The sequence below is a fragment of the Quercus lobata genome, chromosome 8, assembly GCF_001633185.2.
Source record: "Quercus lobata isolate SW786 chromosome 8, ValleyOak3.0 Primary Assembly, whole genome shotgun sequence".
Lineage (NCBI taxonomy): Eukaryota > Viridiplantae > Streptophyta > Magnoliopsida > Fagales > Fagaceae > Quercus > Quercus lobata.
In genome coordinates this window covers 20289107-20305545 of record NC_044911.1, presented here as the reverse complement: position 1 = coordinate 20305545, position 16439 = coordinate 20289107, and the positions used below count along the sequence as shown (strand labels likewise).

The following is a 16439-nucleotide window of genomic DNA, read 5'->3' as shown; positions in this document are numbered from 1 at the left end:
GAGATAAGTTTTTCCCTTTTTGTCTTTCTCCCTAACTCATATTGAACACAAGCTTCTTAAATTGGTGCTCCATTACGTAAAAATTGTTAATTTTCTGAGTGTGGCCAATTTTACACCAATCCACTTTCTAAGCCACCACTTAACAACTAAAAGAAATGTTTATTACATATTTCCATAACATTAACAAAAACGAAACGACAAATGAGAGCAAAGAATAATAGCATTATTAGCAGAGATAAGAACAAATAAATGACATGATAAAAGAACACGAGAAATATAATTTTCAATTGAGATTTGGGATATAAGGCCAAAGAGTGAGCTACTTTACCTGACAATTATTCATTGTTTTGACTTAGGCTTATCAGTATTGGGATTAATTGTTTAGGCTTGCATCCTTATTCATTGCCAGATGCCAATTTGCCTGCTTTTCCTGTGCATAGAAGGCCTTCAATTTAATGTTTCGAGTGTAGCCATTTAATTAACATTTACATTTGGTTCTGAACTTTAAACTTCTATCATTGTAGGAATTTGTTAGGAACTCATGGGTAGAACTCACCCTTAAAAACCGGCTTACAAGGGGAGAGTGTCCAAGAGCTTATAATCACATGGTTAATCTTAAGATAAAATTCACATGTACAACACATGACTAAAAATTTAAAATTAAACATATGTCGCGATATTTATTTATGATTCAATACTTACATCTAGGGTGAGATTTATGCCCTGATTCTTCTAGTAAGGGACACATGATTAAAACACATAAGTTGCAAATTGAATGTATCCAACAAAGCCTTGTTAGATGGTAAAATGCAATATGCAATCCCTCCATATCATCTTAAATGTAAATATCCTCAGATTAAAACACATATTTATATATAGTTTCTATAGCTACCATAATACCAATTACATATATATATATATAACTGCTATCTAGTTCACCAAGAAAGACGAGATTCAACACACACACACACACACACAATGCAAGCATGACATACATAGTTCAGTGCCTAGTCATTTTTGTAGTCACACTGAAACTAAACTGTAAATCATCCAGAAATACTAACATAAGAGTGGTCAGTGGTGTAGTCCAAATGAGTTTAACAAAATAAGCTCCTTAACCTAATAATAACTACAATTCATTTTGGCATAATAAACAAATGCCAATACTAAGCAAGTAAGCACCAACAAAAAACTTTGTTGAATCTTTTCTGTCACTGAGTTAAACTACTTAATAACGGCATCAGAAACATTTGTCGGAAAAGTTCCATCGCGAAGTCCTGCAAGAATTTAAAGACTGTAAGTACATGCTTGTTTGTGATTTAATACCATAATAAAATTAAATAATACTAATCAATTTAGTAGCCTTATAGAAAACACCTAAACCGAAATTTGTCATTTTTCAAAATGTAAAAAATAAGAAATACTCAAAATCTTTACCCCATGAACATGTGCACCAAGGGGAATGGGGTAAATGATCTAAGCAAGTTCCCATGCCAACAATTATTTAATAAGATATCTTGCTACTTAACAAAGCACAATTGTAAAGAGAAGATTGTGATCCAAACGAAAATAAGGAAACAAATATTGCAAAATTCATGGTAAAAGAAAGATCAAATATACAAAATGAAATCAACCGTAAATTAAAACCAAAACAAATTATTTCAAAGTAAAGTCAAAGCTGACTAGGCAACCACAAAACACTATTTCGAATGAAGGATTGTCTCATCCATCATGTGCTCTTTAGTAAAACATCCCTTGCCAAGCAACAATCACGAATTATCACAAATCTCATTGCTTTCTTTCAATAAGTATCACAGGTCTCATTGCTATGGTTAGAAATCACTCTTATACCAGGGATTGATTTTAACCCTCCTCTAAAAGATATATTGACCTAAAGAAGAAACTAAGAACATTAGCACATTATAAGATGAAATAAATTTCAGCAGAATAATTAACAAAGAAAAGGTGCCAGCTTAGCTTCGTGGAAGAGGGATGCCTATGATAAAATGCTTCATATGCCTGCAACCTATTTTGCCTGAACTATGAAAACCTTTTTTTTTTTGGGGGGGGGGGGTGTTTGGGGGGTGAAATGCAAAAGTCAGCATCCTCCATAACAAGAAAAAATATGCAAAAATCAGAAACTAAACAAAAATTTCTGGCCAAGCAACAACAGTAAGGATTGATTTGTCCACCAACAAGGATAGCTAACCATCAACGTACTTCCATTATTTCCTCCCCAAATAGGGGAATAATATTCACAAGTGAGCTACATCAAGAGAAAAACCAATTATCAAACACATTGAGTGCTTAAAGGAAGCACAAACTCTAACATGACACAATACGGACATGGCTACATGACAATTCTTGGAAAACTAGGACTCATCACGGCTGTGATTCAACAATTTATTTATACCATTATCTATTAATAAATAATAAGTAATCATCTTAACCAAAGGTCCAAAACTGATACAATTAAAAAACAAAAGACCACAAAAAAATTCAAAACTCAAAATCATTGTCATCAGAGTATTGTAGACAGGTCTAGAAAGTTGAAAGAAAGAATAGAGAAAGGCACCATATCAGGGGCAGGCAAGAGACATACAATTAAAAAAAAAAAAAAAGATTAAAAGAATATAGAATCAGATCTGATGTGAGGGTGTGATGTAGATATTTCTAAATGAAAAAATAAAAGTACTGAAGAAAAGCAAGTTAAGAGTCAGCAAGTGATAGAGCCGCCTGATCGGCGGAGAGGTGCAATGTGTTTGACAGCTGATGGCTGACACAACAGCACCACCACCAGCTGATGGCTGATGTGATTGACGACTTAGTCACAAAAGATGCGGAGAGGGAAAAGGACAACAATGGAATGAAATCAAGTCAGCAAAACAATACATCTAAGCATAACTATTTTTTTTGGAATAAAAATATTCAAATTATGCAAAGGAAGGATGGAAAGATAACAAAAACAATTCAAGAAGAGGATTATAAACAAGTCATTTTCAATTCTTAAAGCAAAGGAATAAACACTGGTGAGCTGCATTCTCAGTGAACATGGCTCTATAGGAATGCTTTTGGTAAGATGATAGGCAGCAATTAAAGATTACTTTTTTTTTATTGTAAGTAACTACCTTTTTTTTTTTTTTAGGTAGGCAGAAATTAAAGATTTAAAATGTACAAGCAATATCTTTAGCATAAATAGATCATAATTGACAGATTAAGAAAAAGTTTAATAATCCAAGGAGAACATGAAGAAGATTTAGTACAAGTGTGAAAAGATGAAGTTAAAAGAGCCCACACCATAGCATAATCAAGAAAGAAAAATTTTACATCTATCCATATTATGCAAATTATAAGTGGAAGGAAACATGAAATTCACACAGTCCATTTATCTTCAACCAAATTTATAACCAATACAAACCACCTGGTTTTCTAATCATTGAGTTTATATACTCTTTACTAAACTATCTCGATATAAATGACCAACCCACAACCTTGATGAGCTATCTATCCTAACTATAGAGCCACACAATTAAGGTAATCAATCATAGACCTCTATAATAAAATCAGACACTATCTACCTATGAACTTCTATATTTTTCCCTTCCAAAAAATGCAATATACTTATCACTAAGCTACAATGGTTGCAAAAGCCCTCTAATGGTTGCAAAAGCTCTCTTATGCTTGCGTAAAAGAAGAATTATCAAACTCAGTCGGTGATTATGCACACATATGGATGCATCAGTAACCCCAAATACTTAACATCCATTCACTGTTGAAATGAGAAAAGGGGGGCACCAAAACCATACTTAGATAAAAACCAATCCCCTTTTTTTTTATATAAGTAATGGAAATTTTATTTAAATCATAAAAAAGAATCACCTAAGCATACACGATGTAGACAGCTGCAGACCATAACAATCAAGTACATAAGTTACAAACATCCATCAAATCATAGATTGAAAAAATAGAGTGGCTTCGTACGATGGATATTTAATCAGATAGCATTTTAAAGAAGAGAGTTTAAGATTGGCTACTGTCCTTTCTGAATCCTCAAAGTACCAGTTATTTCTCTCCCGTCAAATGCACCACATCAAGCAATGAGGGACAACCATCCAAATAACACCAATCCCTTTTCTAATATATTAAATTGAGAATGTAAGAAGTAAGCACTCCCTCATCAACAACTAGAAAACTAAAATATTTCATGTAACAAAGGCATAAGGCATAATTTCTCAAGGCATGACAGATGGCACCTCAATAGATAAATATTGCAAACTTATGGTCCTCGAGTGCAATTTGAACAGAAGATTCTACAACAACTCAGCAGGAAAAGATTTCTAAATCAGACAAGGAGAACCAGAGAAGTAATTCTGGATCAGATAAATGCTTTTAGAAAAAAGAGAAGGGAGGTAACTAAACACAAACCATAAACACAGTGATTTGGAAACCTGAAAAGTCGCGGGGGGAGAGGGGGGGGGGGGGTGGTTCAATTACAAGAAACATGGAATGCAATTAGACTCAGATTGCCTATGGTGAATTGGTATGAGACCTTGTATTGTATGCTTAATCTGTCACTAAGTACTGCAATATGTTCTATAGCTTGGCTGGCTATTAGGAACAAGATCCTCACTAGAGATAAATAAATAAAATCAGGGCATCAACCATCAAGATAACATTCTTTTCTACAAACTAAGAATTAAATTTAGGAATCACTTGTCTTTTGATTGTGATATCTCCAATGATTTATGGAGCAAGATTTGAATTGGAGTTTTAAGTGTCAGACCACCCAGTAATATAAATAAATAAAAACAAAACAAAGGTAAGAGTTTAATAAGATTGTTATTAGAATTAGAATGGCTTGAGCAAATGTAATAGTTAATAAATTATGCTCAGACAGAAAGGAATAGAAGGCTTCATGAAAATAGTTAGGAAAAAGAACAATCGAATAGAATGGAGTCGACAAAATAACACATCTTAAGTGTAACTGCTTTATTGTGAATAAAGAAAAGGACTCAAATTTTGCTACGGAAGTATAGATAATAATAGTTCATGAAGAGCTTTATAAACACGTTTCAGTTCCTAACCACAAAAAGCAAGCAATACCCACTAATGAGCTGCTTTCTCAATAAACATTGGCTCTATTGGAAGGTTTTACAGTAAGAAAGAGGTCAAATATAATTTTCAAGGAAATAAAAAAGCGCTGAACTCATCTATTTACACATTTTAAATTATAAGTGATAGGAAATACGAAGTTCACTCTACAAAAACTTGATAAATAGGCTTGCTTAAAGTTAATGTCCAAGAAAAATGACAACCTCGATAAGCTAATTATCCTATCTAACTTATATATATATATATATATATATATAAAAAGAATGGTCAATAATCATGCTCATATCTAACTTATAATGAATGCAAAGTATACAGGAAGAACAAAATAGAAAACCATAAAAATAAGAGTGAAATACATCTTACCTTTTCATCCCATTCTTGTACCTCAGTAATTGCACTGTTGGCTTCATCGAGGAAAGCTAGACCTTCTACATAAGAAAGAACAAAAGTAAATGTCAAGATCCATCGAGATTGTGATAGAAAATAGTAACTCATTCACAAAAAATGAAGAGAGGGAAAAGAAAAACAATGGAATGGAATTAATTCAATAAACAATAGATCCAAGCATAACAACATTGTTGGGATAAAAATGTTCAAATTATGTTAAGGAAGGAAAGATAACAAAAATAGTTCAAGAAGAGGATTATAAACAAGTAATTTTCAGTTCTTAACCACCCAATGCAAGCAAGCAATAACCACTGGTGGGCTACTTTCTCAATGAATATGGCTCTCCATGGGGAATGTTTTCAGTAAGAAGATAGGCATCTAAAGCAATAGAAGATTTAAAAGAGTACAATTATTTTACAGATTAACAAATTTTTTTAAGAAAAGTGTTCAATAATTAGCTTAAAGTGGATCTATCTTTAGTTATATACGTCATAATTGACAGATTAAAAATTTTAAAATTCCAAGGAATGGATGAACAAAATTTAGCACGCGTGTGAAAACATGGAGTTAAAAGAGGTCACCATTACATTATTAAGAAAGAAAAAGTTGAGTACATCTATATACATATTGCATATTACAAGTGGCAGGAAAAATGAAATTCACAGTGTCCATTTATCTCAAATACTTGATAAAAGACTGCTCAAAGTTGATAACCAACATAAACCAATTTCTTTTTTGATAGTTGAGTATACATGCTATCTACTCAATAATAATCTATCTATCGCAAATATAAAGCCACTTAACTAAGGTAATCAATATCTATATATAAAATCAATGCCAAGTCATATCAAGAACATCTTGCCTGTTGTTTTAGCTCTTTGGTTGGGATTGTCGAGTAAAGCTAGACTCTCAACATAAGAACCAACAAAAGTAAACCCATATCCAGAAATCCCAAGATCTTTAATCTCTTCGGTCTTAAGGTCTCGTGAAATGAGCTGCCCGTCACCCATTTCTACAATAACCTCACCACTCTTCCTAAAACCTCTTGCCTTAGATTTGCTTGCCCCCATACCTAACGGCCTTGGTATGCCCATTCGGACACCTTGATCAGCCAAACTTAGAATTTTGGTCCAAGACGACGCATTTGCATATTCCTTCATCACCCATAAATTAGAATGTTGAATCAAGGCAAGCGAATTCCCATATGCCCAAATAGAATCACTCAGCGCACACTCATCAGGATTTGGCAGTGCTATCTCGCGGAAGACCTCGTCCCCCAAATCGAACACCATCACAAAGTTAATAAGTTTTTTCTTAGACCTCCTCAGAGCAACCCAATGCAGCGCCCCATTGACAAAGGCCTCTTGGTTATCGACAAAAGCCTGGTCGCGATAAGGCACACAACCTTTGGGAGGCGAGGCCTCTAGAATCCTCCATTCACCAGTGGCAAGTGAGTAGACCTCGACCTCTGGCGGAAACTTACCAAATGAGCCTCTATTTTGAAGACTCACAAACCTCACCACCTTGTAGTCATTGGATTCGGAGTCGAATCCAAACCCAACAGATGCGTCATAGCCACCGTGCGTGGAGAAACGCATATGGGGTCTAGGAAGTTGGACGAACTTTCGAATGCACGGGTTCCAGATGATGAAATTGTAGCAGTACCTATACAAATCATCGGCGAGGCAGACCAGGCCATTACAGGTGCCCACGACGCGGAACACTCCATTGATGCTTTGGCCGTGGAAGGGGAAGTCGAAGCTGGCGTGTTCGCTGAAATCTTTGTTGTCATCCCAATGCAGAGCGTACACTTCTTTTTCGACTATGTCCCGTCTCAGGCTCTCCACCGCTTTCGCGAGGTTCTCGGAGCAGAGCCTGAAGAGGAGGAGGGGGTGGTCGTTTTTGGTGGCGGAGTGGCGGAGATAGTCGGAAATGAAGGTGGGGCTTTGGATGAGTGATTTCCATGTCTTGCAGACGGAGGTGCACTTGATGATGGCTTTTGTAGGCAGTCGAACGAGAATTTCGGGTAGGATTTCGGGAGGCAGAGAGTCCAAAACCGATTCTTCTTCGTTGTGTAAAAAATCATCGGTGAAGGACTCGTTGAGTTCAGGTAAGTTGTCTGACATTGCTAGTTCCTTCAAGCTTCAAAGAAAGAGAGAAAAAGGGTTTTGGGGTTTAAAAATTTAAGGCTTGTTTGGTTAGCAAGCTTAGACTCACATTTTAATCCACCTTACATACTTTTTAGGCTTTAACATAATTTTTCACCTGTATGTATATCAAAAATCACCAAACAATATCACTCAAATTTCTGTACCAAACGTGCCTAAACTTTGAACAGAGTGACGCTATAAAGAAATAGTATGTGCCAAAATGTTACTGAATCGGTAAATACCAAACAATCCAGATTTTCTTTTTCTTTTTTTTCTTTTTTAAATGTTTTTAGCTGGATAGAGTGAGAGAAAAATAAAAAATAAAAATAAAAAAATAAAAAATGAGAGAGAGAGAGAGACTGACTTTGAGATTGGAGAGTGGAGAGCGAGTGGACCCAGCGAGGTAGATCGGGGGTAAAACCCTAGCGGCTAGCGAAGCTGATGATGAGTCGTTGGAATGAGAAATGTGTGAATGTGAGAGTGAGAAAACAGTGCTCTTTTCAGTTTTTACTACAGTACAAAATTTCTTGCTGCCAAAGTGCTTGACAGCTGTTTTCCTACTGCTGTCCTTTTTTTTTTTGGATCCACTGCGTCTGATATGCCATTTCAGAGTGTTTTAGCATAAGAGCATCCGCAGCCCAAATGCTATATGGCATATATTGAGATATTTTAGCATTTCAGCTTTCAAATGTTGCTCCAGCCGGACTTGTAAAATGTGTAGATTGTAAAAAATTTTACAATACTGCTACAGTATCATCTTACAAATAAGATGGTACTGTAGCAACATTGTATAATTATAAATTATTATTATATTATCTGATTCTTCTCTCTCTTCCTTTCTCATTCTTTCATTTCCCTCTCTCTCTCTTGTCTTCTTCTCTCTGGTTTGTTCTCTTCTCTTCAGACCCAAAGCCATGGTGGACATGAATGCCATCACCAAACCACCATGGCCGGACTCACTGCCACAGGCCCCACCGCAAGCCACCGTCAAGGCCACCGCAAGCCACCTGACCAAGCCTCTGTCTTCTCTCTCATCCCCTCTCTCTCTCGCCATCGCTGCCAACGCCAAGCTTCTCGTCTTCTCCGTGGATCATGGTGGGTTGTGGTGGATCATCTTCTCCATGGATCGTGGTGGATCATCTTCTACTTGGATTGTCTTCTCTGAGTTCTGGATTGGGTTTTTTTTTTTTTTTTTTTTTTTTTTTTTTTGCTGTGATGGGTGCTTAAAGGAATTGGTTTTATTTATTTATTTTTTTTGTGGGTTCATGGTGGTGGAGTTGGGGGTTGCCGTGGATTGGTTTGATTTTGATTTTGATTTTGTGGGTTGCCGTGCTTGCCGGAGTTTGTGGCTGGGATTTCAAGCAACAGTTTGGGTATGTTCTAGTAGCAGGTGGTTGTGATTTGGGTCTTGAGTTTTGGGTTTTTGTTTTTGTTTGGGACTTGGATCGTCTTCTCTGAGTTCTGGATTGGGTTCTTTTTTTTTTTTTTTTTTTTTTTTTTTTTTTTTTTTTTTTTTTTTTTTTGCTGTGATCGGTGCTTAAAGGAATTGGTATGATTTTTTTTTTGGTGGGTTCATGGTGGTGGAGTTGGGGGTTGCCATGGTTTGGTTTGATTTTGATTTTGATTGTGGGTTGCCGTGGTTGCCGGAGTTTGTGGCCGGGGTTTCAAGCAACAGTTTGGGAATGTTCTAGTAGCAGGTGGTTGTGATTTGGGTCTTGGGTTTTGGGTTTTTGTTTTTATTTGGGTTTAGGGATATATTATTTTATTATGTGAAAATATTATTTTAATGAGTAGGATAGGAAAATAAAAATTGGGTTGCTGAGAGTATAGTAAAATTGTATTGTATAATTGATAAAGTAACTTTTTGAAATGGTAAAATAGGATGAGATAGGAATTCCGGATGTGGATGCTCTAAGAATTTGCAAAAGTTTCTTCTATTTTATAATAAAAACTTATTTTTTTTTATCTTATATAATTAATTTACAAAAACACTTAGCATTAGATTATCTATAATACATTTCTAAAAAAAAAAAAAAGATTATTTATAATACACTTTCTTTTATTAAAATAATATTTTTGACATTTTTTTTATTATTTCCCTTACCCATTCACGGCCCTATCACCTTACCCTTACCTCACTTCTCTGAAACACACTCTCTCTCTCTCTTAACATTTCACGATCACATGATTTAAGATACATTTAAAAAGTTATAAACTAAATTTAAGCACAACTTTAAAGACTAATTAGTCGCTAACATGTGCAATGCACAATATTATTTAACATAAATGTGTAAAATTTATATTAATTTCGATGTCAAAGTAAAAAAATAAAATTATTGTTCTCTCAATAACTCAAATGATATTTCATTCCTAAATAACATCAATTTACCTTGATAGAGTGGCAGAAACTCTAGAAGTTGAAGCTCACCAAGCTCTCTTGTAGTCTTGTGCTGTTTTTGTACCTCCTTATTGTGTTTTTCTCATTCTTTGTTGATTAGCCACTAATTAGGTGAAACTTTTAAACTAACAAAGAATTGGTTGGAGTTTGTTATGGCCATTGGCTAAATCAAACATTTCAAATAGATGTTAGGGCCAACAAAAATTTAAATTGAAAGGAAATAAAGAGACCCAAATATCAAAACAAAAGACGATCAAGATAATTCAGTCATTCTAAAAATATACAATTTAATATAATGTCTAGTAGAAATAATTAGTATTAGTTTAAAACATCCAATATAGTACGAATAATAACTAATTCAATGATTATTCATAAAAGCAAACGCCAATAAGTTGATTATAAATATGGTGACAATATTGGAATTTAGTATCAACTCCTTGATTTGTCAAAACATGATTAGAATTTGAAATTGATATAAGGAGAGGATAATGAAAAGATATTGAAAACTTAATTAAGATTAATTCAATCTTTCAAATACACCTATTGAATTCTACAAAATGGAATAAAATATTTTAAATTCAAATGCTAAACGTGTTCACTTTTAATCATGATTGCCTACAGCATAACGAACATGTTTGAGCCTTTTAATATTAATTAATTAAAATGAATAAATATTACAACATAAATGTAAAGATGTGGGAGTGAATATGGAAGATGAAGAGTTAGTGAAATGTTTAATCCTACATTGAAAATGAGAGAGACTATTTTATTTCTTTTAATTGTGGTGATTAATGAGCTAATATGAATTAAATCAAATATTGAGCTAGATACATGTGCAAGGGGGAGGTGAAGAGTGAAGGTGTCAAAAATGGAAATGCATTAGCCTACTTGACAGCCCATTCAGAATAATTACCATATCCGTTGGTGAGTAAATGGCCTAAATTAATACTCAATTTTTATTATGGAAAATGGACTCATTCAGACCCTATCCAAGTTACTGCAAAAAATACACTAAAAAAAATAGAGAGGTTCTTGGCAAGGAAGGGAGTTCTTTCTGGTGGAGTTTTGGGCTTGAACACTTTGTGTAGAGGTAGTTTAGCTATACAACACTTGTTGGGCTGTTGTATCTTGGAGGAGACAAGTCAGAGATGGTCTGTACTAATTATAAAGTTTAACCAACCAAGGGCTTGAATCTCCTTAAAGAGAGTGAGTGTCGCACCTCAGTCCAAATAGTGTTGCGTAATTTTTGTCTTTAAATTAATAATATTCAAAAGTATTATTCAGTTTCTTGTTGTGTTATTTCCATTATTATTGTATTTGTACCAACAATTTTAAGGAGATTCAACACATGGAGCCTACACAAGGGAAAACAAATGAGCCTATTGGAGATCTCAACAAGCCATTTCGCTTTAAGGGAGCCCACTTCAAGAGGTGGAAAGGAAAGGTCATTTTCTACTTGAGTCTTCTCAAAGTCGCCTACATCCTCACTAACAAAAATCTATCAAAGGTTTCTATCGATGAGATGAGTGAGGAAAATTTTGTCTCCATCAAGAAAAAATAGATAAGTATGCAAAAGGTGAATATAATTGTCGCTTTTATCTTTTGAATTGTCTTGCCGTTCAATAATTCTGCTAAGAAAATTTGGAAAGCTTTACAAAACAAATATGATACTGAGGAGGCTAGTGCAAAGAAGTATGCTGCTAGTAGATTTTTCCGTTACCAAATGGTGGATGAAAAATCGGTGGTGGATCAAGCACAAGACTTCCAAATGATTGTGGCAAAATTGAGATCCAAAGGTATAAAAATTAGAGATAAATTGGTGGTAGTTGGCATAGTTGATGAACTACCACAATCTTGGAGGCAGTTCCAAAAGACTTTGCAGCACAAACAAAAGGAGACATCCTTAGAGACTTTGGTCACACGCATCCGTGTGGAGGAGGAGGCTAGAGGACAAGATGCACTCATGACACAAGAGAGCAATAGTAATTGCACCACAAAGGTAAACCTTATTTTAGCCAATAATAATATGCCCAAAAATCACTTTCTTGGAAATGGTCAATTGAAGCCTAAAAAGAAAGCCTTTAAAAATAATAATAGACCTCAAGGAAGGGGAAACCTGAATAAAAATTACAATAAGAACCAAGGACCCCCTTCACAAGATCAATTTAATAAATCCTATTTTGTCTGTGGCAAGAGTGGGCATATTGCTTGATTTTGCAAATTTCGGAAACGTGAATTTATCCCTCAGGTTAACGTAACTGAAGAGCCTTTAGTGACTATGATTACAGACATCAATATGGTGCAATATGTTGCAGGGTGGTGGGCAGATTCTAGTGCTAAGAGGCACGTTTGTTATGACAAAAACTGGTTCAAGTTGTACACTCCTTTTGAAGAAGAAAAAACTGTTATACTTGGTGACTCTAGCAAAACCAAGGTTCTTGGGAGTGGTGAGGTTGATTTGAAATTCACTTCTAGACATGTGCTAACATTGAAAGATGTCCGTCCATGAGGAAGAATTTGATGTCAAGTTTTTTGCGTAACAAGGCTGACTTCAAGCAAACTATGGAATCTGATAATTATGTAATCACTAAAAATGGATTATTTGTGGGCAAGGGTTATGCTTATGATGGAATGTTTAAATTGAATGTTGAGAATAATAAAACATCTATCAGTTCAATTTATATGTTTTCTTCTATTAATTTTTGGCATGCTCGTTTGTGTCATATAAATAGTAGATATATGGGAATAATGAGTAGTTTAGGATTAATTCCGAGCTTGTCAAAAAATTTTGAAACATGTGAAACTTGTAGTCAAGCAAAGATTACAAAAGACCTCATAAAAGTGTTGTAAGAAATACCGAATTGCTTAAGTTAATTCACTCCAATTTATGTGAATTTGATGAAATTTTAACTCGTAAAGGAAATAGATATATTATCACTTTTATTGATGATTTCTTAAAATATACAACTGTTTATTTGTTGAAATAAAAGTAATGGTTTTGAAAAATTTCAAGATTTTTTCAAAGAAGTTGAAAATCAATTTGGTAGAAAAATAAAAAGAATAAGAAGTGATAGAGGCCGTGAGTATGAATCAAGTGCATTCAACTCATTTGTTCAATCTTTGGGAATTATCCATGAAAGTATTGCACCATATTCATCTGCTTCTAATGGTGTGGTTGAAAGAAAAAATAGAACTCTAATTGAGTTAACAAATGCCATGTTAATTGAATCTGGTGCACCTTTACATTTTTGGGGTGAAGCTATTTTAATAGCATGTCATGTTTTGAATAGGGTGCAACATAAAAAGTCATACCACACCTTTTGAGATGTGGAAAGGACATAAGCCAAATTTGGGATATTTGAGAGTATGGGGTTGTCTTGCTTATGTAAGGGTTACTGACCCTAAAATACCTAAATCAGATATAAGAGCTACTACCTGTGTTTTTCTTGGTTATGCAATTAATAGTGCAGCCTATAGATTTTTTGATTTTGAAAACAAAATAATTTTTGAATCTAATGATGCAAATTTTCATGAAGAAAAATTTCATTTTAAATTGAAAAATGGTGGGGCAGAAGAAAATACTTTATCACAACCTAGTTCTTCTACTTCTCATTTACAAAATCAAGAAAATTTTGAAATGGAACCTAGATTGAGTAAAAGAGCTAGAGTTGAAAAATATTTTGGTCCTAATTATTATGTTTTTAACATTGAGGAAAATCCCTAAAATTAAAAAGATGCTTTAACATCACTTGATGCTATATTTTGGAAAGAGGCTGTAAATGATGAGATGGAATCTCTAATTTCTAATAGAACTTAGAAATTAGTAGATTTTCCACCGGGTTATAAGACTATAGGTTGTAATTAGGTCCTTTGAAAAAAGTTGAAACCAGATGGATCAATAGATAAGTTTAAAGCTAGACTTGTTGCAAAAGGCTTTAAACAAAAAGCTGATCTTGATTTTTTTGATACTTTTTCTTCGGTAACAAGAATTACATCTATTAAATTGTTAATTGCTATTGCTGCAATTTTTGATTTGAAAATCCATCAAATGGATGTAAAAACTGCTTTTCTAAATTGGGACCTAGAGAAAGAGATTTATATGGATCAACCCGAAGGCTTTGTAGAGCTTGGACAAGAAAGCAAGATATGTAAGCTGACTAAATCCCTATATGGCTTAAAACAAGCACCTAAGCAATGACATGAAAAGTTTGATTCTTGCATGATTGAGAATGGTTATAAATCAAATGAATGTGATAAATGTATTTATTCTAAATCATGGAATAATTTACATGTTATTATTTGCCCTTATATGGATGATATGTTGATTTTTGGCTCAAATATGCATGTTATAAATGAGACAAAAATTATGTTTAAAAGCCATTTTGATATAAAAGATCTTGGTGAGGCTAATTTTATTTTGGGCATGAAAATTATAAAAGCATATAATGGAATATTTCTTGATCAATCACATTATGTTTAAAAGCATGTAATGGAATATTTCAAGATCACAAAAGTGTAGCTACTCCTTTTGATTCTAGTGTTTATTTTTTTTTTTTTTTGTGAATAATGATGATGAGATTTTTAATCAAAAAGATTATACTAGCAACATTGGTAGTTTGCGTTATGCTACTGATTGTACTAGACTTGACATTGCATATGTAATAGGAGTGCTTAGCAGATTTACTAGCAAGCTTAGTAGAGATCATTGGCTAGCTATTGAGCGAGTCATGAGATATTTAATTGGCATCAAAAGTTATGGCTTATTTTATAAAAAGTACCCTGCTGTGATTGAAGCTTTTAGTGATGCCAATTGGAATACTTTGTCAAGTGATTCTCTTTCTACCACTGGTTATATTTTTACCTTAGGTAGTGGTGCTATTTGTTGGAAATCTAAAAAGCAAACAATAATTGCTAATTCAACAATGGAAGTTGAATTAATAGCATTAGTTTTAGCTAGTGAAGAGGCAAATTGGCTTATAGATTTGTTATATGAAATTCCACTTTGGAAAAAGCCAATTCCACCTATATTAATTCATTGTGATAGCACTGCCACAATTGGTAGAGTTAAAAACTGTTACTACAATGGTAAATCCAGACCTATGTACAACAGAAATCCAGACCTATAAGAAGAAAGCACAGTACCATGTGATCTTGTTTAAGTAGTGGCATCATAATTGTGGATTATATTAAGTCTAATTATAATCTTGCAAATCCATTTACCAAGGCCTTGGCAAAAGATAAGGTTTGGAATACATTGAGGGAGATGGGACTAAAGTTCATAGAATCATAACCCATGTATGAGATACCTAACCCAAGGACCAGAGGTCCTAAGAATTGGGTTCAATAGGAAAAACGAATCATATGATAGTTGTAAGAAATCCACTATTTATTTCTTCAATTATTTATTTTGTAGATAATTTTTAATTGTTCATCCCTATGATGTAAGTGCATTTATCCTATAATGTGGAGAGGTTGAGTAAAAAACTTTTAATTAAATTTGTAGCTCGTATGAGTAGGGTGTCAAAATTACAGGAGCAGCCTTGACAAAATTTCACTTATATGAGTGTGGGGGTGGAGCAGCTCCCTATGAGATTTGGACTTAATTTCAAATACACTCAAGAAACTAGGATCAGCACAAGGCCATAAAGTGCAAGCTATAAAAGCTCATGTCAACACCTGGGTTGTTATGTGTAAATAGTGACGCTTAATTTCTCTAAAGTAGTCCTAGTTCAAGTCGAAGACCACTACGACTTTGGAGTTGAGATCGCTGTTTTACTAAGTGAAGGTTCAATGCAGAGCACACCTTCATGATGTATAGTGATGTATCTTTACCTGGTAATCTCTCTTTAACTAAAATTTAATATTAAAATGAGTGGGGGATTGTTGGAGCATTTTAATATTAATTAATTAAAATGAATAAATATTACAACATAAATGTAAAAATGTGGGGGGTGAATATGGAAGATAAGGAGTTAGTGAAAATGTTTAATCCCACATTGAAAAAAAGAGAGACCATTTTATTCCTTTTAATTATGGTGATTAATGGGCTAATATGAATTGAATCAGATATTAGACTAGATACATGTGCAAGGGGGAGGTGAAGGGTGGAGGTGTCAAAAATGGAAATGCATCAGCCTCTTGGAGGTGAAGGGTGTTCTTTCTGGTGGAGCTTTGGGTTTAAACACTTTGTGCAGAGGTTGTTCTAACCATATGACACTTGTTGGGCTGTTGTATCCCAGGGGAGACAAGTCAAAGATACAAAAGATTGATTTCGTAAACAGAAGTAGTGACTCACCACCAAATTTAGGAAGTTCATCTTCTTGCTTCATGTTTCTTGTTTTTAAATTTTAAATTATAAAGTTCTACAATAAAAAGATCAAGTGCGAAATTTG

The 16439-nt window shown here is 34.1% G+C and overlaps 1 protein-coding gene across 2 annotated transcripts; it reads right to left on the bottom strand.

Moving 5' to 3' along the window:
- Positions 1-859: 859 nt before the first annotated feature.
- Positions 860-8114, bottom strand: LOC115954673 (F-box protein At3g07870-like). Of its 2 annotated transcripts, XM_031072593.1 has the most exons (4): positions 8014-8114; positions 6362-7641; positions 5476-5540; positions 860-1277 (listed from the first exon to the last, which is right to left on the bottom strand). In XM_031072593.1, the coding sequence occupies exons 2-4, from the start codon at positions 7623-7625 to the stop codon at positions 1212-1214; spliced, it is 1395 nt and encodes a 464-aa protein (XP_030928453.1). In that variant the 5' UTR covers positions 7626-7641; positions 8014-8114; the 3' UTR covers positions 860-1211. The 2 variants fall into 2 exon arrangements, with proteins under 2 accessions (XP_030928453.1, XP_030928452.1); XM_031072592.1 differs by lacking the exon at positions 8014-8114 and having other exon boundaries at positions 6362-7726.
- Between the last annotated feature and the right edge of the window lie 8325 nt (positions 8115-16439).